Source organism: Periplaneta americana, chromosome 4, assembly GCF_040183065.1.
Source record: "Periplaneta americana isolate PAMFEO1 chromosome 4, P.americana_PAMFEO1_priV1, whole genome shotgun sequence".
In the NCBI taxonomy this organism is placed as follows: Eukaryota; Metazoa; Arthropoda; class Insecta; order Blattodea; family Blattidae; genus Periplaneta; species Periplaneta americana.
In genome coordinates, this window is record NC_091120.1 from 94,630,114 (window position 1) to 94,655,122 (window position 25,009).

A 25,009-nucleotide genomic window follows, 5' to 3' on the forward strand; every position below is an offset into this window, starting at 1 on the left:
TGTGGTCCACATTACATTCGTAATGGATGATGATGAGAATTTTGAAATGCCACAGGGGAACTGGAGTACCTGGAGAAAATCACTGTTGCCTGGACCACTGGCTTGCCAACACAAGTTATAAATTCAGGATTTGAACCCCGGCCTCCTGGCTTATAAGCCCAGCACTCTAGCCACTGAACTACCATGGCAGTTAAATTTAATTTCTTATTCTGTTATGATTATTTTATAGTAATTATGTATGTAGTATATGAAATCTCTTTATAAATGTATTTTTGACACTCTTATGATTGTTATTCAGCCATTTTTCTGTAAATCTACTGCTGACAATCCTTTTATCAACTTTTACCAGTAAATTTTTTATAATTTTCTTTTTGTCATAATTAATTTGTGTTTATGCGTGCATATTTGTATTTGGAACTTCAATTTAATTATCGTGTATCATGATTGCAGATTTTTTTCCACAGTACATTTACTTTAGAAAAAAATGATCAAATTTAATATTTTTGGTATGTAGTATTAATTGAGTTCCCGAGTAAAAAAAAAGTTTAAAGGTGTCTGGAGCAGTGTTAAAATTTGAATTACTACAGGCCACCAAACCATTACTTGTATATTTTGTGTAATTTTAACAATGTTATTTTTCTGTATATTTTTTCAGCCTTTACTACCATCATTGTTTGAACCAGAAGATGCCGAAGAAATTTTAACAGAAGTTCTGAAGAACTTCAAGAATAAATCTCCGAATCAAAATGTGCACATATTTTGTAATAGTATGGTACTTACAGAACAGTTCATGCAGAAACTTGCAAAGCCATTTGATGCCATTATTCAGAAGAAAGCTGAAGAAGTATGTAAACTATTTTCTACTATCGTTATTACCAGTTTTGATTAGTTTATTTATTACATTTTTTTATGAATTCAGGTACATGTGTCCAAGACCAACTGAATATGGAACAAGTCACAATAACAAATGAGAACTTAAAATCTAGGTACATAGTAAATTATACACATTTATAGCATATAATATGCATATGAGTCTGGCTGGTCGGAAGAGAAGGCCTACTAGCCTTAGCTCTGCCAGATTAAATAAATAAATTATTATTATTAATTATTATATTCAAATATTGTTCCTAAAAAGAAAACTGCGGCCTAAATAATAAAAATTCATAGGTCGTGGTTGGTATAGGCATCTAACAAGAAAAACTCAGTGCGCAGAAACCAGCGGGCGTGACTGTCTCGCGCAGATGACATATGCTCCCGTTCCCAGCATGCTCTCACGCCTACTGCAGAGGGGATAAGAGGGGTATAGCATGTGCTCCACGAGAAGTCCGAGCTGAGTTTTGTTTGTAGGATACCTATAGTAGGATTTTTGTCTTTGCCAGAAACTTCCCTGAGTTCCACTCAGCCTCCTATCAAATTGAGTATCTTTCCCGAGTCAGATCATGGTGTCAATCACACCATCTCATTCTAGTGTCAAGGTCCTGAAAGCATGAAGCTCTACTAGCATGCTTCCAATGTGCTTTCATGAAATATAAGAAGGTTACCTCTGTCTTACAGAGTGAAGAGCTTTGACCATAGTTTTTGAGAGCATATTTAAATTTATTGTCTATAATTAGTAAGCGTATAGAATTAATAACCTTCATGCATTCATAATTGTATACCTTTCTGAGAATACCTACATTAGGAAAACTGATAGCTTACGAAGATCATTTTCATGTCGTATATTGATGGCCTAGATCTAATACCACTTATGTGATTTTTTCAAAATTTTCAGGAGAGACATAAAACTGTTTATTATTTATGTATTATGTCTATTTGAACCACTGAAAAGCACAATAATCAGTAAGAAAATTTTGAAGAAATCACATACATGATATTAGATCTAGGCCATCAATATTCATGTTTTGAATTTTTTTATTCCTTGAAAAATTTACCTTCATTATCTATATAGGACATCATTAATAAAAGTACATATTCGCAGGGAAGGGTCTGTATTTGATAGTTCAGAAATAATTATTGTATACCAGAATCTGTTTAATATGCACCAGCTGTCAAACAAATACTTTTCTTTTACTAATTTAAATGTTTTTACTGTCAGAGGAGTTCACCACAAAAAATCAAACCATATTTCACAATATAATGAAAATGAGCAAAATATATTAACTTTAGTGTATAGATGGCAGCAAAATATTTCATTGAACTAATTGCATAACAGGCTGAATAAAGTTTTTGCTTATCATATTCAATATGTTCCTTCTAGTTTAAGTGATTGTCAGTTTTAGGACCTAAAAACTTAGTACTTACAGTTTGTTTTAAAATCTTGCCATTATTTCCTCCATATAATATCTTGTCTGCAGCCTGTATGTCAGAAACTTGATTCCATTTCACTTATCTATACCGGTTGCCAGTTTCTTTACTTTAAAAGAAGAACTCATGCAGCCAAGTACTGTATTGAGTTCAATTTGAAAGTTATTAGTATTTTTGCTTGTTATTAGCATATTGCTGTTTGAATTAGAGGATTTTTTTTTTTTTTTTTTTTTTTTTTTTTTTTTTCATTAAGCATATTCAAAACTTTGGAATAGGATACACTTACGGATCAAGTTATGAAGAATGCAATTGCATAAGTATAAATTGTGTTCTTCTACAATACATTGTTCTTTATTGGACCTTCACATATATCTATATCCATTTTTGAGACATGTTTTTGTGTGAGACACATGATGCTTTATTCACCTTTGCTAAGGCCTGTGGATTTGAGGTCAGCAGTTGACTGGTGGCCTTGGCCCTCCATGGCTGTCACACCTCACACACCTCAGAAAAAAAACCTGGTGACATGGAGCCAATATTTAATTTCACTGAACATGCATGTACTTCCTTGCAGATTGTCTCTTCAGGAGTATATCTTTCAGCTCAAGCTGAGAGCAAGTTGCAAAATAACAGAAGTCTTACAGAACAAGATGAACCCAGTTCAAAAGCTGATCGTAGAGAGGAAAGACGTAAAAAGGCTACTGGAGGAAAAGGTGGTGGAGGAACACAGGTACCTAAACATACACTACATTGTTACGGAATTATATATACAATACATCATTATTAAAAGCTGTACTGGTAATTTAAAAAATCTTCTTTTTTAAGTGTATTTAAAAGCTCAATAAAAGTATATATCTGAAGAAGTCACGTATATGTCATCCTCTGTGGTCTAACATATATGACAATAGACTTTGGATCCGAGGTTCATGGGTTCAAAAACCCAATGGAGGGCAATAGATTTTTTGGGCAAGGAACTCTATAGTACGACTTCCTCTGGGAGGGAAGTAAAACTGTGGGTTCCATGTTGCTTAATTTGCAGCATGTAAAAGAACCTACCACATTAATCGAATGTGTTGACAAAAATTACAATGGCGGCCTTTTAGTTCTCCCTGTACTGTTCCTAACATTTGAGTCTAGGTGTTTTGTCTCTGGCATCTGACTGATGGTGATAATATCTCGTAGTAAATGTAGGAACGAAATGAAAATTCGCACGATACTATTTAGTAGGTGGCAGATGTTGATGACCTAAAAATCTACTTAAAATGATCAATAAAATGCTCTTAAAGTAATGGAAAAATGACATAAAATTAAAAGAAAATTAAATTTAAATATTATTCAAAGTACTCGCACCACAACTTCTTAAAAATTAGTCACCTTGTTTCAATAACTGCCCTCCAAACTCGGAGAGAGGAGGCAACTTCCTGAAATTTCACCAAGATAAAGGAAAAGGGCACGCAACAAAATGAAGATTTCAAGGAAAAACTATAGATTTTAATGAGGGTTTACAATATGTTTCAGTCAGAGATGGTCCATGTCAGTGCCTTCATTCTCTGTCTCCTCCTCCTCCTGCTTTTCACTTTTGTTACCAGACTTTTGTGGAAGTGTGAATGACAAAACAAATTGTGGGCGCAGCATGCATTTCTGCAATCTTTCTGTTAAAATACTGTCTATTACAATAGATCCCTTCCAAACCATATTGGGGACACAATGTCCTATTGTCCAGGAAATGGTGAAAGTTTCCTCCTTCCAAACATAAATTCTAAAGACACCCTTATACCGACAAAAGAACAGTAGTGGTCAAAGCCCTCACTTAAACTAAGCTGTTGTGAAGCATTTTATATAGTGTGAAGTGAAGCCTTCAGTGGAATGAGGGATGGACTTTAGAGTTTGTTTCAAATTATAAAATTCAAACTTCACTGTTATTCACTTATTTAATAGGTAATTATTACTGATCTATTTGCTTAGAAAAAGATTTAACAGGCCTGTCTATAAAGAAGAAGGTAAAATGCATTCCAAATGATCTAAAAGATCTTCAAAGTATTAAAAAATGACCAAAAAATGCGGAAAAAATATAAAAATAACCTATTAGTTCAAAAACATCAAAAAATGAAAAATGCAACATAAGAAATTAATTTTTTACATTGATATTAACAGAAAGGATTTCCATATTAATAGGCATCATCCTAATGTTAAAAATAAGAAGATTACTTTTCAACAACATCCACCCCCTACTAATTATTATCGCAGATATTGTGATTTCATTTTCCTGTTTGAGTCTTGACAACACAGATTTCTTGTAGTTGACTTAGGCCAGAAACATGTATCAAGGAGTGAGTGAGTGAGTGAGTTATCACATGTATAACATCAGAAAATCAAATTTTTTATACTTTATAGTTAAAAGTACTTTATTCTGAAAACTATGCTTTTCACCTACTGTTACCAGTTGTGATTACAGTTTTTGTGTCACAAAACAAATTCAAACACACAAGTACACTTTAAAGAGTTATTAAACTTTACAATAAAATACTTAACACTAACAGTTTTAAGAAATAAAAAATACATAAAAACTTCCTTAAAGTAAGAATTAGGATGACCTGAAGTAATCACTTATTTTGTTTGAAGTGTTTCTTGAGTAGTTCATTATCCACAAATTGTCCTACTTCTGTCAAACACATCAGAATTCTTTCGGGAACATTTTCACCCTGGGTGCAAAAGGGTATCTGTCGGATACAGGGGGGAGAGCTATTAATCCTTCCCATTGAAGGCTTTAAGGAACCAACCTGGACAAATACCCAATGTCCCATCCCTACCTTCCCGTGGTGCAGCTGTTAGTAAGCATAATTTTACGAGCTGAACTAAAGGGAGGGGCTACTCATCCATTAGCACTGGTCAGCTTGATGAGTTAATGACTGAATTTGGTATAATTTTCCTCTATCCAATACCTAATTCCCTCTTTACCCTTTCCTATCCAGTCCTCTGACTGAACTCTTACTTTCTTCGATCCCGACGGCATTAGTGCATTCGAGGCCTAGGGGTTCATTTCACTTCCCCTCTTTCTGATTTTCTGTTCCTAGTGCTGACCTGCTATGGCACTAAAATCGACCTCCAGTGGCTTAAGGAGGGAAAGCTGGTGATCAACAAGATCTCCCAGCTAGGTCCAATGGACCCATTGACCAACAGCAGGTGTGGTCCTCCAGACATTCTGGGGGTTGTGTGTGAATGAAGTAGCCACCAAAACGTTAAAAAATGGTGTTCACTTAAATCAGCTAGAACTTGCCATTTAACCGCTCCAATATGAAATGAGTACCATTAAGCTAAAATTATCCGGAGGTAAAATAGTTCCCCAATCGGATCTCCGGGCGGGGACTACTTTCATGGTACAGAATCAACTAAACATCTTACAATGGAATGCCGGTGGTATAACATCAGCCAAGAAGACTGAACTAGCCAATATAATGTCAGATAATAATATAGATATCTTCCTTATTCAAGAAGCTAACCTTAATGCTGACCAATTAAAATATTTTAATTTTAAAGGTTTTAATATGAAACTGTTACCCAAAGGTAGAGAGATTAGTAGTGGAATTCTCGTAGGTACATCAAAGAAATTAATTACAAATTTTCAAATCATAAAAGAATGGATAATCAAGACAAATTAGAACTAATAAAAATTGAAGTATGGAAAAATCAACAACATTTCAAAATCTACAGTGCCTATAACCCACCTAATAATCCCCTTGATCTAACTTTGTTTGATATACAACCTAAAACTATCATAATTGGTGACTTTAACGCCCACTCCCAACTTTGGGGCTACGATAATGTAAACCAACCTGGAAAAATGATCATGGACCTCCTAAATACTACAACTGCAGAACTTGTCTACAGAAAAGAAGATCCCCCTACTTTCATTCATTATTCTGGTTCTGGTACAAATCCAGACTTATTACTAGTAACATCAGATATCCATCACGAAACCAAGAAAAAAATAATTGAAGATCCTGGATCTGGCCATAGAGTCATCATTGCTTCTATCCATCTCCACCAAAACCGAAGAACAGAACCCTACAATAACAAAACAACATGGAACTTTAAGAAAGCGAATTGGAAACTATTTACAACAGAACTCGACGAACACCTCAAGGTCAACACAGCACTAATGGAAAATACAAACTCAGATAGATTGAACAAATATTTCTGTGAATCTCTTCTTAAAATTGCAAAAAAGCACATTCCACGAGGCAAACCAAAAAAATACACCCCATTCTGGACAGAAAACCTGAATTTATTGAAACAAGATAGAGATAAAGCAAGAACCAAAGCAGAACATAGCAAAACACCAGAAAATACTCAAGATTGGAGGAAGAAGACTGCCATTCTTAAAAAAGCAATCATAGCAGCAAAAAAGAACAGTTTCAATAAATTTATTGAAAATATTAATTACAGAACCGATAGCGCTAAAACATATAAATTTCTGAAGAATATTTCCAATACACAGGAAAATACTAGCCAACCTATTATTCATAATAACAAAACACTAACAGATAGTACAGATATAGCAAACGCATTTAATAAACACTACTCAAACTCTCACAGATTACATCCCAATATCAAAAAAACTGACAAATTTATCAAAAGAGAATTACATAAAAATAATAAAAACAATATTACTAGTACAAAACCTGAAATATTTAATTAAAATTTTACTTCCAAAGAATTAACTCTAGCTATACAAAATTTAAAAACCAAGAAATCTCATGGCCCCGACAACATTAATTCCGAATTTTTTAAACATCTGGGGGAAAAAGCCAAGTCTGTACTTTTATCCATTTTCAATTTATCATGGAACACCTCAATTCCTGCAGCTTGGAAAAAAAGCAATCATTGTACCAATTCACAAAAAAGGGAAACCTGCTCATGATGTTAATAGTTATCGACCAATAGCACTATTAAGCATGATAGCAAAAACCATGGAGTCGATGATCTCCAACAGATTAACTTGGTATTTAGAATCCCAAAATCTTTTATCACCGAGACAAGCCGGCTTTCGACAACTACACTCTACCAATGAACAAGTCATACGCCTCGGCAAAGAAATAAAAGACAGTTTTAACAAGAAAGAAGATACCTTGGCAATATTTATTGACTTTCAGTTAGCATATGACTCTGTTTGGAGAAATAAATTATTACTAAAACTCCAGAAATTAGGTATCTCCAGCAATATGTTCAGATGGATATCAGAATTCCTTAGTCAAAGATTCATTGCCACTAAATTCAATAACTCACTTTCTAGTTACAGACAAACATATCAAGGTCTACCTCGGGGCGCTGTCCTCAGCACAACTTTATTCAATATTTATATAAATGACTTACCCTCCCTATTAGAGGAATCAAACATGAAAACAGCACTATTTGCAGATGATATAGTTTTGTGGACTTCCGGATCTTACAGACATAGAGACAAAATTCAAAATTCTGCTCTTAAAGCTCTAAATCAACTACATGAATGGAATACATCAAATTTGATGACACTTAATTTAAGCAAAAGTAACTACCAAATATTTTCACTTGGTAAAAAAGAAAGAGAATTCAATATCCAATACAATGGCCAACACCTTCCTAGGACTTATGAATCCAAATATCTTGGAGTTATTTTCGATAATAAGTTAACATGGAGCAACCATTTGAAATACATTTCTGAAAAAGCTCGTAAAAGATTCTCCCTTCTAAAAAGACTAGCAGGAAAGAAATGGGGATGCTCTAGGAATACTTTGAACACTACATACAAAATGTTTATACAGCCAGTGCTGACATACTGCAGAGAAATTTTAATTACTTCACCTTTCATAAACGACATAGAATATGTTCAAAACCAAGCTCTCAGACTCATTACTAGTGGAATCAAAACAACTCCAATAGATTCTGTGAGATTCCTCACTAATATTAACAGTATCAAAATGACAATAGAAGAAAAAGCACTGATTCAATATGAAAAACTTATCAGATTACCAGGAAACAATTGGCATTCATACAGTCCTCTCTGTAGATTGAAAACTCAAAAAAGTTTCATATCCATTGTTCAAGAATTAAAACAGAAAATCAATATCCCGAATTTAAAAGAAAACTTACAAATTAAACCAGCCCCTTTAACTCTATTAAATATAGAATATAATCTAAATTTAACAGAAGAAATACTAAAATCAGAAGTAAATACTGAAATACTAAAACAATTGTCTTTAGAGACAATTAATATTAGGTACACTCCACAAAACTGGCTTCATTTATACACTGATGGATCCTTGATCTCCAGAGAACAAGGTGCCGGTGCAGGTGTTATGTGCTGTCTCTTCTCTCTTTATAGATCTCTTGGGTATGGAACAACAAGTTTTGATGGAGAGATCATTGCAATAAGTGAATGTCTCAGGAATCTTCTATGCCACATCATTAAATTTAAAAATGCAGTTATATTGTCAGACTCCAAAGCAGCTATTCTATCAATAGTCTCTAAACACACACTTTCATCTCAAACAGCAGAAATAACTAAAATGCTCTCTCAATTAATATCGCTCAATAAAAGAATTGTTTTCCAATGGATACCATCCCATTGTGGAATCCTGGGAAACGAGAATGCGGATGCTTTAGCAAAGAAGGGCAGCACTGCTACTTACAGACCTGTTACTAAATCTACGTATTACTCTTTGAAGAGATTTATTAAATCTACATACTTAGACTTCAACAAACAAAATTTGATAACACAATCCCAAGGGAAAAAATGGAACTCTCTGCATCAAAATCCACAGTTAATTCCCGATTTACCACGAAAATCGTCTGTAGCTGCATTTAGATTGGCAACAGGCCATGATTGTTTGGCCAAACACCTGCATAGAATTGGAATATATCAGTCCCCTAACTGCCCATTGTGCAACTCAAACCAAGAAATGGATTCGGAACACCTCAAAATCTGTGCTTCAGTGGCTGGCCACGATAATATCTTTGAAAAATATTGGAGTGCAAGAGGTCAAATGACTTTATTGTCAAACGCCTGGCATTAGAAAACAACAACAACAACGTTAAACTGAAAAATATGTTATACTGAAGTACGTTATTTTGAGATTTCACTGTATTTTGTTTAGTGAAGTATGTTGAAAAATATTATAGTGTTGTTTTCATCCATTTTTTACAATTAATTTTAAGGGTGGCGATGGGTGAAATTAATTTTATTTTATATATATATATGTTTTGTATACATACTCCTATTATCAGTAATGATGTGTTTAAATTTCAGGTTTATAGGTTCAGTAATTTAATTTAAGAGTTATTTAAATTTCACAAAAATTAATTTGCATAGTTTCAAAATGTTTCATCTCCCTCAAATTGTAAGCATCATATCTGAAATGTTTATAGTACCTTTGACATCTTTAGAAACTGTATATGTTCTCACATTTTTTGTTATATCTTGTAAAAATAGGGAAGCAATTAAACTTATTCATATTCTAATTTATAAAATTTACAGAATGCATCCACACATTTTATTTTTTTATTAATTTTTTTTTTCTGTTGTCAACATAACTTTGTTAAGTATACTTGAAAGAATATGCAGTAATCCTTAACAATGTGAATGCAAGTACGGAAAAATGTGTTTAAAAGTTTGCATGCATTTTAAACTTAATGAGTACAGCCTTTTTGAAGATGGCGTAATTAATAATGCAACTGCCACATAGTTCTAAAACTTCGTCTAAGTGTAAAGTAAGCATCATATATTTCACCACATGGAAATTTGAAGTACCTTTCCTCTGTTATGAAGCTAAGTTTTCAGATGTGAAGCTTTCGTAAATAAACATAAATTATTCAATGTATTTTTGCTTTAGGTTTAGAGTAGTGTGATATATCCTTTGGGAATATTATAGTTAGTAATTAGTATGACAACATATAAGTATTTGTTACAACACATAATAATTCATGTTACTCTGAATAGGGTCGAGAAACTAAAACAAAATCAACAAAGAAGAAATATCAACGTGGTAAAGTAACAGCAGGAGATTCTGATGAAGAGGTAACTTCTTCTGGTGGAAAGGCATCAAAAAGTGGTGTTAATAAATTGGAGATGTTAAATATTGAAGATATCAAAGAAGTACTAATTACAGATGAATTTTTGCAAGAAGATGACTTCAGCGAACTCATAACAGAAATTGCAAATTACCTTCATCCGTAAGTAGGCCTATACTCTGTTTAAGTGATAAAGATAATAATTATATTGGAACTGGAAATCGTTGTCCTACTTTATATATAGACAAGACATATGTTAGTCAAAATCATGCAAGAACTGGTGCTTGATAGTACTCTAAAAGAAGAAATGGTCTCACAATTTCAGTAGAAATGACAACAGAATTTGTTTGATACACAGGACCTACAAAAACGGATTTTATTTCAGAAATCTAATAATAGATCGACCCTTCACATTTGCAGGTCAAAGATTCAGATTATCACACTGCAAAGAACATAGTTAATTTAAGAATTTTATACATAGATTCCTAAATTTGCTTTGAAGAAGGATTCTTATTGTAATACCAAACACTCTAGATCAGTTGAGTGCAATTCAGTGCCCTTTTACATCACTGCCTTCTATGTAATTGTTAACTTCTAGCCAATTATGAGCAACAGAGACTATGTGTTAAACAAATCTGGTCGTATATGGTGGTATCGCACCATCATGTTGCAAGTTACCCATAATTGAGTTCGAAAATTTGTTTAATTTATTGAACTCTTTGGACAATGTAGATAATCATTCTCACAATTACCATATTTTCTCGAATACCTGCGCACTTTATTTCTAAATATACAAGTAAAAATTACGGGTGTGCTGCTAATTCGAAATTAAGTTGGCAACATTGCACGATTTTCCTCCTGGGCAACTCCTAAGGTGGTAGGGAGCTAATGCCATTATTTTCTCACGAGGATATTTCAATTCATAACATTATTAAATGGCATTTGGATTAGCGTCAGAATCAAGTTCAAGAGTGATAAGTGTATAGTTTATTCGTTTTATATTTTTAAAATTGTCGAAGATGCAGAGGAACATGGAAATTGTGATGTGTACTATTAATGTTGCGGATATCGTATAAACAGCCAATTAAGCAAGACAACGAACATGTGTGCATAGCATGCGCATAGGATGGGTTTGAAATGTGTTCTGTTCCAGGATAAAATTTATTTATTTATTTATTGTTAACTGAAATGTATTTTGTTTTTTTAATTTGTCGTGGTCGTGAATACATTTGTTGAAAGTTTTATTTCTATAATTTCCCTCCCCCCTTTTCAAAAGTGTGGTGCTCAGCTTAGGCACAGGTTATTCGAGAAAATACGGTAAATTAATTATTAATTCAATAGAAACTATAAGCAATGTACAATACATGTTAGTAAGTATTCATACATTACAGTAAGAATTTAGATTATTAATTAACATTTTTAAGTGATTAGTGCTTCAAATTATAACCAAAAAAAAAAATGAAACAAGTCATTATTAGGTGACGGAATTTATATATATTAAATGTTAATAATTTTACATGGTATAATTTATAAACATAATACAGTATGTATGTCTATTTTTAGTTCCTTGAACAAGACTGGACTTGCTGCAGCTCAGGTTGTATTTGAAAGCACAATGGCTTCAACAGCTCAGAATCGACGTAAGACACATAGTGAACTTCAGGACAAATTAAATGCAATGGTGACAAATGTTAGATTATTTGAAAAAGGACTGAAGCAATTCAGTGACAAAGATGTTCAACAGCAGTTAATTAAATACCTTCTCAAAACATTATGCACTGAAATTACTAATGAAATATTTTCATATGTTGCTCAAGAGAACATGATTCAGTATGATCAAACTAAAGAACTTTCACCTGAGGTAAGATTTTATTTATTTTATTGAATAAATATTATAATTTTTATTGTACACTTCATGGTGAAATCCATAGAAAGACTGTCTTTGCTCTTTTTTTTTCTGTAGTATAAAGATATAACCTTTTTTTTTTATATATAAAATCATGCCAAGGCTAAACGAGATTGGATCTTTATTTAAGTTTGAAATACAGAGCCCTCCAAAAAAAAATGTATACATTCTATAAGAACAAAAACTGTTTCTTATGTGTTTGTTTTACATTTAAATACTGATCACACATGTAGTACTGTCTTCATTTAAGCACATGGTTACTTTAGATGTTCAAAATGTTCGGCATTGGTGGCCAGACACACAACGCAATGATGAGTGGTCGCAACAGCTATGTGGTCAATTTCAATGGAGATCTTTGCACATGCCACTGTAATCTCCTGATGAAGGTCCTCCAGCATGCGCGACTTACATCGATAGACTTGATCTTTCACAGTTCCCCACAAGTAAAAACCCATAGGGGTTAGATCTGGCGACCCTGGCGGGAACTCAATCCAATGTCCCTACAGATTGTCATCCAGGAAAGCTCATATGGCTAGGTGGTAGTGTGGTGGCACCCTGTCCTGTTGGTAGAAGACATCATCAGCTCCATAAAGTGCACGTACACCTGGTAAAATTGATTTGCGTAACATTTTGAGGTACACTTCTCCAGTGACAGTACCATCAAAGAAAAAGGGTCCTACAAAGCCCCTAAATGATAATTCATACCACACATGAACCCCTAGTAGATTGACCGCCTTATTCACATGAACATGCGGATTTTCTGGTGCCCAGTAGACACGTTATACCGATTCACTGTTGCATTAAGTTTAAACTGGATCTCATCAGACTACACTATCTTCGTCACAAATTATTCGTCTTCAGTTACCATTTGCTGATACCATTTGCAAAATTATATTTGACGATCAGAATCAACATCATTAATCGCTTGCAGTAATTGTGGGATGTAAACTTTCAACTTAGCAGCTTTCAGAATTCGACATACACTTGTACTTCTAATCCCCACTTCATGTGCACATTGCGTAACAGACTTCTATGCAGAAGTAACAAACCTTTCCAACACGAGAGCCGATGAAGCAGAACTTGTAGCTGTATGCGGTCTTCCCAATCTTCCTTTGTGAATATCACAAATTGTTCCATGTGCCTCAAACTTGTCAATAATGTGCTTATTTGTTAGGCGGGTTGGGGGTTCTGTTTCATACTCTGACCTCCACTGATGCTGCACTTCAACGGCATTATCAAACCTCATAAACCACTTCAGAATGCATTTTTGCTGCTCGAACATCAAGCATACTCCAGGCATTTTGTTTTCTCACTATCATGATGAAAGTACCAACATCTGTTGAGCGAAAGACCATACTACAACATACTCGTAATTCAAATCACTTGACAATATCAATATTCTGATACAGTCTGACAAAGAGTGTATACATTTTTTTGGTGGACTGTATATATTGCGTTTATTAACTTAATGTCCTTTCATAAATGTAATAATTATGTTCATTGTTAAATTTTTGCATTTTATTTTTAATATCAGTAGACAGGAAGAGTCTAAAATGTAATTATGTATCTTAATCTTCTGAAATCGTATGAAAGATGCTAAATTTTATGTGTATAATATTGCAGTGCTCGTATTGCTGAGTTTAGTTTAAATATACTTATAACATGTAGGTGCAAAATTTTCTTATCATTAAGGTTTTTTTTGCTAGTAATATTTCTATCTATATGGAACGCTTTCAAACCACTCGTATATTATGTTAATTGACCTGAGAGGTATTCAGAAGCAATTTGAAACAAATATTGTAAAATCACATTTCGAAGTTTGTGGCTCCAAGGCTGCCATTTTCGCGAGCACCACATCAAATTTCTAACTGAACTATGTACACACTTTGTATTCTCACAGAAACACTGTTGAATTCTTTCGAATGTGTATGGTATGAATGTTACATGTTTGAAAATCTTAATTAATACATCTCATCTCTGCCCTTGACTTTGCCAATCATATAATATTATTATTCCATTGTGGCTGACTGAATATAATTTGTTGATTGTGAAATGTAGACTGTGCAAAGTTACGATTACAGTTGTCCTCTATCAGTTGATTGGTTGCTGTACTTATTATTAGATCCGAAATTTCCAGGTTCAATCCTAGAAAAAACAGTATATTTTTTTTAAGGACAGTAGAAATCATTATCATAACTTCTTTCAGAAATATAGTATAACTGAAGACTTTGTCATAAATTATCTGCACAAAACAAAATTAAAGTCTTTTGTTCGTTGTTGTCCACTATCCTGTCATTTGGAGAACTTTTCCTCGCAGTTATCCCAAGTTCAGAAGTCAAATTCTTTATTAGCACAGACAAGGAAATCTTAGTTGACCACATTTGAAGGCAATAAAAATATGAGAACCCAACTATGTTATGATTACACCAACTGTGCAGTTAGGATTATTCCCCGCATGTATTAAGCTTTTGACATAACTTGATAGTGTAAGTTAAAATTAAAGAGTTGTACTCTTATGTAACATTGCTGCTGGGACTACTCCTTCACGTCTACAAAATACTCTCTTAAAACATTTTGCAACTCTTATCATTCCTCTTTTGGTGGAAATTATTGAATGTAAATTTAAGTATATTATTCCTTTAGCTAATTATCATACTTTTTATGCTATCTTTTACTTGTTATCAATATCTTTTTTCATACTTTACTTAACAGATAAGAATGAAAATACTAAATGATGCTCCTAATGAAAGCAAGGAATCATTGCTTAAATTGCACAAGTCCTTGAACAACAATTCAGTGGATGAAGTTCTGAATTGTATTGAAACTGCACTGGGACCTGGAGTTTGTGACATGATTCTCCGTAAACCTGACAAGAAGAAAGAAAGGTGTGTATTTAGAGACTCATTTCTTGCAGTACCTATTTCTTTAATTGTATTTCAATATTAGGCAATAGTAATATGATTCATAGTGCCAAATTTAAATAATTTAGCGATCATAATTTTTTAAAAGAAAAAGTGATAATATTTTTAGAAACATATGACTGTTGAGTGGAGAGCAATAAAAGTTATGGCAAGAGATAGAGTCCATTGGAGGAATTTCGTTAAGGCCCTTTGTTCCGCAAGGAATTAATTATGATGATGATGATATTATTATTATTATTATTATTATTATTATTATTATTATTATTATTATTATTATTGCTAGTGCTGATGCTGGTGCTGGTGGTGTTGTTACCATACAATACTGGACTCTATCAAATTTTACAATTTCTTATCATTATGAGTTTATGCATAATTACGACATGAGTAACATAATTTTTGAAGCAGTGAGTGATAAAAATTTTACATGGATAAAAACTTTGTTGCTGCTGCTGCTGTTGTTGTTGTTGTCATTGTTTAGTCAACTGTCTGAAGACAGGTCTGGACCCCACAAGTGAACTTGAAAGTATATTAATTAAAATTTTATTGTCAATTTTATCAAACGCTTCGGAAAAATTAAGGTATATCACGTCTAAATTTCTAAGATTATGTAATGTATTAAATGCCTTTTGTATAAAGTTAATTAGATTTGTTGTGGTAGACCTATGGTGCAAAATCCATGCTGATTTATATCAGTTGCATTGTAAATATGATTAAAAATGCGTGCATATAGAATCTGCTCAAATACCTTGGATGAGGCACAAGCTATTGCAATGGGTCTATTATTTTCAATTTTACTATTATCATCAGATTTAAACACAGGGAAAACCTTTGTTAATTTCCACATTTTTTAAAAAGTTTTTGTTTTTAAAATTAAATTATACAACAAACATAAAGGATACATAAGTACTTCGAAACAAGCTTTCAATACATACGAAGGTAAGTCATCTGGACCACAAGATCTTTTAGGCTTTAACTTTTTAATAATAGTCAAATATTCTTGTCTAGTTACAGGCTCAGTTGTTAATGGATAATTAATATAATCCGGTGTTACCGTATTTTCTCTTAGAGGATTGTGTAATATGTTTACAGAGTAAACTGAACTAAAGTAATCAGCAAATGCTTCCGAAATAGTATCATTACTATCAAAAATCTGATCTTGCCTAGTCATTAACTTTGCTGTGCTATTTTTGCTAGTTCTCCTATTTTTTTTATATAATTCCAAAATACTTTAGAGTCATTTTTAAAAGTGTTGTCTATCTCGATAACATAACTATGATACACATTATTTATCATATTATAGTTCTAACTCTCTTTCTAATTTGTTTAAATTGTTCTTTATTATACTCAGATAAATGCATCCTTCTCCTGAAATATTGTATATTCTAAATGGAAACTATATCATGATTAGATCATGACCGGCACTTCTAGCAAAATTATAAAATCGTGATGTAATCGTGATTGGCACTCAAAGGGTTAAAATCACCACATATAAATCTTGTCTCTTTCTCGTCAGTAAGATTCAGCTAGAAAACGGATTTTCTATTTGAGTAAATACAACATTTGTTAGAAGAATCTGCGATAATTACTGTTCGAGTCCTCATGATTGCAAGATTATATTACAGTTTATATATGTTTTTCTTGTAAAAATCATAAAACATTGTTTGGAGAATATCTAAACGTGTACTTAAGTTGGAGAAAGTAGAAGTATTACTGTATCGTCATTTTGTTTAGTTATAAGTATTTTGATGGTAAAGAAATTTCATATTCTTCAGTTCACATACTGTATTAATTATTATTGTTAAGACTACAAAATTCAACCTATTACTCTGATATACAATTAAATAAAAGTTATTTCCTTTGTTTCAGACCACAGCTGTTAGGACATCGCCAAGCACTGTTGGAACAGTTGACAGCTTCAGAGGATCCAGCTTTAGTTTTACATCTGACATCACTAATATTATTTCAAGCAGTCACACAAACAATGCTGCATGCATCTGGACGTTTCGTATCCAACATTTTAACATACTTACAATCGCATGTTACTGCAGAAGTTTTCAATACCTTGCAGAGGTATCATGGTGAGTTTGAATTTTGTCATTTTTGGCTAACATTACCCCATGGAGTATTCTTATCCTTTATGTACGAGGCACATCCAGAAAGTAAGTTTCCCGATTTTTTTCCCCTTGAAAGTAAACGTAATTAGCCGTGTCAATTGCGCATGCATAACAGATCTATGACGTATCAATCATATGCCAGCCGGACAGGTCCCGCCTGGTGGCAGTAGTATGGCAGCAGTGGTCCGAAATAGAAGCTCTTATTCCTTCTCCCGCCGCCTGCGAGGTTCGGTCGGTGATAAAGTTCTTTAATGCACAAAGCATTGCGCCAATTGAAATTCATCGGCAGCTCTGTCAGGTCCATGGGCCGAACGTCATGAGTAAGCAGATGGTGCGTTGCTGGTGTAGGCAGTTTTCCGAAGGTCGTCAAAGTGTCCATGATGAAGAGCGCAGTGGGCGACCGTCCCTCATCAATGATGATCGTGTTGAGCTGGTGCAGCAGTGCATCATGGAGAACCGTCGCTTCACGATTACGGAGCTGAGCAGCCATTTTCCGCAGATATCGCGATCCTTGTTCCATGAGATTGTCACTAAGCACCTGCTGTTCAAAAAAGTGTGTGCCAGGTGGGTGCCGAAAAACCTGACACCTGAACACAAAATGCAACGTTTAGGAGCAGCACTGACATTTCTGCAATGGTATCACGATGACGGCGACGAGTTCCTGGACAGGATCGTCACGGGTGATGAGACTTGGATTTCGCACTTCCCCCCGGAAACCAAGCAGCAGTCAATGCATTGGCGGCATAGTGGATCTCCGGTCAGGACGAAATTCAAACAGATGCTGTCGGTACGGAAAGTGATGTGCACGGTGTTCTGGGACAGGTAGGGCATTCTGCTCATTGACTTCCTTCCAAGAGGTGAAACAGTGAACGCTGACCGTTACTGTGAAACACTGTGAAAATTGCGACGTGCCATTCAAAACAAGAGGCGTGGAATGCTTACTACAGGTGTTGTGCTCCTCCATGACAATGCTCGTCCACATACAGCTCGGTGCACAGCAGCTGTTTTGACGGAATTTGGCTGGGAGTTGTTTGATCACCCACCCTACAGTCCTGATCTTGCTCCCAGCGATTTTCACGTTTTCTTGCACCTCAAGAAATTCCTGTCCTCTGGTGAGCGTTTTGGCAACGACGAAGAGCTGAAGACGTCTGTCACACGTTGGTTCCATTCACAGGCGGCAGAGTTCTACGACAGAGGGATACAAAAGTTGATCCCACAATACGACAAGTGTCTCAATTCTGATGGTGGCTATGTTGAAAAATAGCTGAAACATTGCTGTACCTGTTGCCAATAAATGTTTTCCTGAAAGTGTGTGTTCTTTTTTTTTTTAAAAAATAGGAAAACTTACTTTCTGGATGCACCTCGTATATTAAGATTTACTTTTCAGATGCACGCACACGCTCACACGCACAAAAACTACTTTATTTCCACTGATTTTTAATAGGTTAATAATAATAAAATGAACGTGCATATGAATATGGACATACAATTTAAATATAATCATAATAATAATAATAATAATAATAATATTTACAGTAATAACAATAACAAATTGTGCATTTAATGTGTATTATTTATAAGTAGAAAATTATTTAAAATTTAGTGTTACTGTTATATTTGCCATGCTATATGTATTAATTACTTAATGGAAATTTATTGATTTATTCATTCATTTATTCACTCCATTCATTTATTCGATTTAGTACTTGTTAAAACAATGTTAGTCACAGTTTTTGAGCGGTTCAAGTTTGTCATTAATTCGCAATATTTATAGTTGGACTTAATCGATTGATGTTAAAATGACATGATTTATGTATCCATACTGGATCTACAGAGAGCTAAAATACTTGAGTGGTTTTTTTTAACTTTCCCATAAGTTTAGTTTTCACGACGAATGTTGTTTTAACAAATAGTGATTCATTTATCCATTCATTTATTTATTCATTTATCCATGTATTTATTTACTTAAAATTATTTCAGATTTGGTATTGAAGCTTCTAACAACTAGTTCAGATGATACAAATCGTTCAGAGGTCGTAAATTTACTGCAAGAAGGTATGCCAGCCATCAAAGAAATTGCAACGACATTTAAGAAACACACTTCTTCAGAAAAAAAGGATCAGCAATTGGAATGAAAATCTACTGTGTAAGTGATTTCGGATGATTTCAGTGTTTGACGATTATCTGTAATATAAGTGGTTTACTTTCTCATTGTACGAATTTATACTCTTACACATTAAAATCTGTCATCAGTTGAGTTAAAGAGTATGGTACCGGATTTTTTAAGTGTACAAAATTGTTCCTTAGTTGCTTCTTAACTGTGGTGTAGCCCATTCTAATTCTTGAACTTGCATAATAAGCAGATTTATCTTTGAACATTTGATATCTTCCTGTAGGAAGGAAGTAAAGCTCTGGGTCCCGTTGTAGATTATGGCACTTGAAAGAACCTTGTTCCTAATAGAGGGCTCCAGACGAAATTTGTCGGTCATTTGTCACTCACATTGAATTTCGACATTGAATAACCTCTGCAATTGAAAGTTCATAAAATACTACTAGTTCTACTGCTGTTATTCTCAACAGTCAATTTTATCCAATTCCTGTCACTACCAGTACCATACTTACAACGTGAATATAATAAAATTGTGTTCCAAATTCTAAATCTCAATATTTGATATTTAATGTGTAAAAATCAGTTCCATATACACTAACTTTGTATGTAATAAACATGCTATTAACTAAATTTGAGTTCTTGGCAATAAAGTCAAGGCATTATATTTTTATGTTATGATGGTTATATCACCTACACATAATCCCCAAACTGTATGGAGGACCACACTTGCCTTTGATTAGTGGGTCCCTATGACTTAACTGGAAGGATTGTCAGACAACTCCACTGACCATATCCCCCCTTCACCACTTAGGGGACACTTATGCATGCCATGGCAGGTTAGCATGTTGATGGGACAGTTATACCACTGTGACGTGATCCCCAGAACTTCATTTGTTAAAAACAGGTTGCACTACGGGAAGGTGAGGAGATATATATACCGGTATGCATTTCTTACATTGACTATTAATAATCTGAATTTTATACACTACTCTCGTTTACATAAAGAAAAGAAATTAAAATGTATTTGTATAGATTAGGTCTGTTATTTAGTGTAATTAGAAATTTTATATTTATTGCACATTGCTTAGAATAAAAAAATATATTAATACGAGATTATAAAGTGTTACAGACTCCTAACATCCGCTTGCTGAAATAACCACAGCATGTGCCACATTCTTTTTCTTAGACCGTAACAGCTATTTTAAGAATTTGCTGTAATTTTATAGCCTCTCCAATGATGCACCTCTTTTATTAGGATCTGACCTCAAGATAATATACAAATTATATTATATTTCTGAAGTACAGATGTGTGAGTCCTATCTTTTCATTCCTGTCTTTATTGACAGTTTCGGGCTAAGTACAAAGTAAGAATAGTTCTTGAGCTATTATATGTATCCTCCATGTTTTGAATAGCTATATATATTTAAAAGCGAAAAGGGGGGAAATAAAATTCCCAGCTATGTGATTAAATTTTATAAATGTGTTCAGTCTGTACATTGTTCATAAAAATAACATAAATTCTCTATAATTTTCATTTCGAAAGTTAAAATTACTATTTTTTTTCGAAATATTTGAGGTTAGTGTTTATGTAAATGAATTCAGTTATGTTAAAAAGGAATTATATAGAATCAACAGCACAAACAGTTGAGATACTGATTTAATATATCATAAAATCTTTACCGCTCACTCGGTCAATCTTTTGTTCACTATTATATTTCATTCACCATAATCTTCTAATAACTATTGTCCGAAATATGTGAGAAATTGCTTATTTTTCCTTATACACTACGACCATTTTCAGCTAATACAGTATTTTCTATTTTGATTACAATTTAAAGATAGAAAATAAGATGGTTCAATTAGGTCTAAATCATTTAATGCAGTAATAAAACTTATTTTAATGTGAATTATTGTTATAAATAGATATTTAATCCTTATGATATTTCATCTTACAGCTGAGATCTCATACTATACATACCGTATGTATGTAGAATAGTTTAGCAAGGTTTCTTTCCTTTTCTACACTGTGATGATAATGGAAGGCACCATATGTTTAACTTAAGAGACATTGGGATTCGAATCTAAATCTCTGATCTGAAAACCGATGCTATTCTGAAAGTAATAGTTCATGTGTATTTATATACCGAATGCCTGCAATTTCTATGTGTCTGAATATGCAGATTGTTGTTACTAAAAGGTGAGGCAGAAATATCTCCCCATTTCAACTGCACATAAAATGGAAAATATTGAAGTCAAATATCAAATAATAATATAAATTTATTCCTTATGGTACGCAATTTTATCCTTCAGTTCAGTTCCGCACGCACTTTCAGATTCCACATCAAAGATGTGTTCCTAGCCGCAAGACCATAAAATTGTGGATTGCGTCATTTCGGAATATGGCTTCAGCACTAAAACGGAAACCACCAGGACGACCAAGCTCAGTGCGATCTCTACATAACATTGCAATTGTGCGTCAAGCATGCGTAAGGAGCCCACAACGTTCAGCGAGAAAACATGCAACAGCTTTGCAATTAAGTAATCGCAGCCTTAGGAGAATTTTGCATCAGGATCTTAACTTTCATCCATACAAAATGGTAATGATCCACGAACTTAAAGATTGTGATATGGGAAATCATCTGAGATTTGCTAAATAGTTTCTTGAAGTCCCGTCCAACAATATTGTTCTGTTAATGTCAGACGAAGCTCATTTTCATTTTTCTGGAAGTGTAAATAAGCAGAACTTTCGGTACTGGGCACAGGAAAATGCGAAAGAGATCAACATGCGACCGCTTCATAGTGAACGTCACTGTCTGGTGTGATATCGCACAGTTCAGGATTATTGGTCCATACCTTTTTGAAAGTGAAAATGGTGGTTTCTGTTTTAGTGCTGAAGAGTGTTCCGAAATGACATAATCCACAATTTTATGGTCTTGCGGCTAGGAACACATCCTTGACGTGGAATCTGAAAGTGTATGCAGAAGTGAATTGAAGGAATAAATGGCATACCATAAGGAATAAATTTATATTACAGTTTGATATTTGATTTGAATATTTTACATTTTATGTGCAGTTGAAAATGGGGAGATATTTCTGTCTCACCTTATATAATACAAAAATAAAGGCAAAAAAGAAACCTCTCTACTTCCTAAGAGTTCTATGCTGCTTTTGAAAGACTTTTTGAACGTACTTGACTTTTATCAGTCAGCCTTGGTACTTTAGACATTGTCTCTGCACTCAAATCCAGCTGAGGGCAGTGGACTTTTAAGGTGGAAAAAATTCTATTCGTGGCTTCCATCAGATGAGAAAATAACGCTGTTGACATGTAAATGTATTTTTGTTCACAGGGATGTACTGGCAATAATTTAACAAAAAAAGAAAAGAGTGGGGCAACCATCAGAGAGATATGGAGCAGGGGAAGTAGGAAACAGTGGTTCCTTTTCCAGTGTAATGATAATAATAGTAATAATAATAATAGTAATAATAATAATAATAATAGTAATAATAATAATAATAATAATAATAATAATAACAGTAATAACTTTTTACCTTTAAAATAAGTTCCAAACTGACATTTTGTTTGCTGTGGCTGTGGGACGCGCTTGAGTGTCAATAGCGAGGCAGTGATTCCTCAATCGGGTTAGAAAAAACAGGACTGTGTCCCATTGTTTCATAGGTATGCCGATAATTTTTTTTCTATTTATTTCTGTTATTGTATTTGTATTCATGGTGTTGTGGAAGAGAAGGCCTGATGGCCTTAACTACACCAGAATAAATAAATAAATAAATAAATAAATAAAATAATTTTAATATTCATTAACATGGACAATTGGGAGACTGTAAGTTTATTTCTTTTGTAAATGTCAATGTCATTCATTATGCTGAAGCCTTTTACAGCTTCTGCACTGCAAATTTTTTGACTTTGGCAAAGGGGAATTGTTCTTTCGTATTAAGTTATCATTATTAAGCTACATAAAGTTTCTAACAAGCAGCTTGCTAAATTCCTCTATTTCCAATTGATAACTAAGTAGCAAAATATAGAATAGGAGATGATTAAATTATGAAAGTGCGTTTATGTTATTGATCTTTCCTCGCAAGCTATTTTAACAAATAGCTCAGAACAAAATAAATATAAATATTTAACAAAGAGCTTGCACGAGCCATTTGCATCATACCCCTGTTTGTTCATGAATGAAGATAAAACTCCATCTTCAGTCCCGCCATTGTTCCATTCTCAATCCTTGGTAAAAGTTGTTAGCATGATTGTGGAATCCTCAGAGAGCCTTTTGTGTATAATGATACTCATCAGTGCACTTGTATGAGGTGCACAAATTGAAATTTGGTATAAGAAAAAGAATAACTTAATTTCCAAGTCTTCAGCAATGCCAAAAATTAACCTTCCTCTTCATACCTTCCTAGTTTACACTTTTGTTTTGCAGTTCTTCAGTTATTTAATCAAGAAAAAATCCGAATAACGGACCTTAGGTAATTTGGAGAATGAAATGCCTGGACTTTGGCAAAAAAAGATGTTCAACTTATAATTATCAATGAAATGAAATTCATGAGGAAAATGGCGCGATACACACTTTGGGATAGAAAACGAAATAGAGAAATTTTGGAAGAATTGAATGTCCAACATATATTAAATTTTCTTCAAATCTATAGAGTTAATTGGAAACAGCATGTCGAGAGAATGCCAACAGAAAGATGGCCAAAGTTAGTGCTACATTACCACCCTTCTGGACAATGATCTGTTGGAAGACCATTAAAACGATGGCATGAGACCATTGAAATTGCAACAGACCACTAAGTCTACTGCTTGAATTGGATGTTGATGATGAGGATATTTATTAATAATAGCACTTTTGAAAAATACACTATATTAATGGAATATGTATAAATTACATGTTGTACTTATTGTGTAATATCATTTGTGAACTATAAAATCTATGTTTCAATTTTATGCCCTCATGATAGAGACAAATAATAATTGAGAATTTATTATTGTTAACAGTACAATTATAATAATATCTATTTAGGTGTCATTGAGTAAAACACAACATTTTTTGGGAACTTTATTCATGTGTATTTTAATAGCATCATTTTCTTCCATAATATAAAAAGACAACTGGTGTCATTAAATGTCACGGTTTGCTACTGAATACAATAAAATTATTGTATTTAAATATATTCTTACTTCTGTTATTTCATATTTGATAAGGTGTTTTGTACTTTCATTGTTGAAAGACTAATAAAGGTTTGATTTGGTTTTTTAAATATTTATCTCCTGCACTTGTGACATACCTAATTATACAGAATGAAAGTTATTTAACTGTGCAGACTGAAGGGGGGGGGGGGACCAATAGAATATATTAAACGAAATTTTAAAAAAATCTGTTACACATTTTGTAATTAAGTGCATGTTTAATTAGAAAATTAGGCTGAATCTTGGTACTGTAGTTTGACAACAGTGCATCACCAGCTCATGTACGAAAGCACACTTGCATTCGGTCTGAACAGCTGAGTTCCATCCCTTTAGTCTCCGTATATGATCCATGATCGTAATGTCGTCTATCATTTGATATCTTCTTGTATCTGTCATAATGTC

At 33.5% G+C, this 25,009-nt stretch overlaps 1 protein-coding gene across 2 annotated transcripts in view; it reads left to right on the top strand.

The window, feature by feature from the left end:
• Window positions 1-22,887, top strand: part of Ufl1 (UFM1 specific ligase 1) — a 42,930-nt gene extending 20,043 nt beyond the window's left edge. Inside the window, exons 7-14 of one of the 2 annotated variants that reach the window (XM_069823749.1) lie at window positions 656-844; window positions 2,879-3,034; window positions 10,280-10,512; window positions 11,914-12,211; window positions 14,969-15,141; window positions 17,044-17,255; window positions 19,272-19,437; window positions 22,749-22,887. In XM_069823749.1, the coding sequence (XP_069679850.1) occupies window positions 656-844; window positions 2,879-3,034; window positions 10,280-10,512; window positions 11,914-12,211; window positions 14,969-15,141; window positions 17,044-17,255; window positions 19,272-19,426 (1,416 nt within the window). In that variant the 3' untranslated portion in view covers window positions 19,427-19,437; window positions 22,749-22,887. Of the gene's footprint in view, window positions 1-655; window positions 845-2,878; window positions 3,035-10,279; window positions 10,513-11,913; window positions 12,212-14,968; window positions 15,142-17,043; window positions 17,256-19,271; window positions 20,012-22,748 lie in introns of those variants that run through there. The other variant, XM_069823750.1, reaches the window with a different exon arrangement.
• The last annotated feature ends 2,122 nt before the right edge of the window (window positions 22,888-25,009 follow it).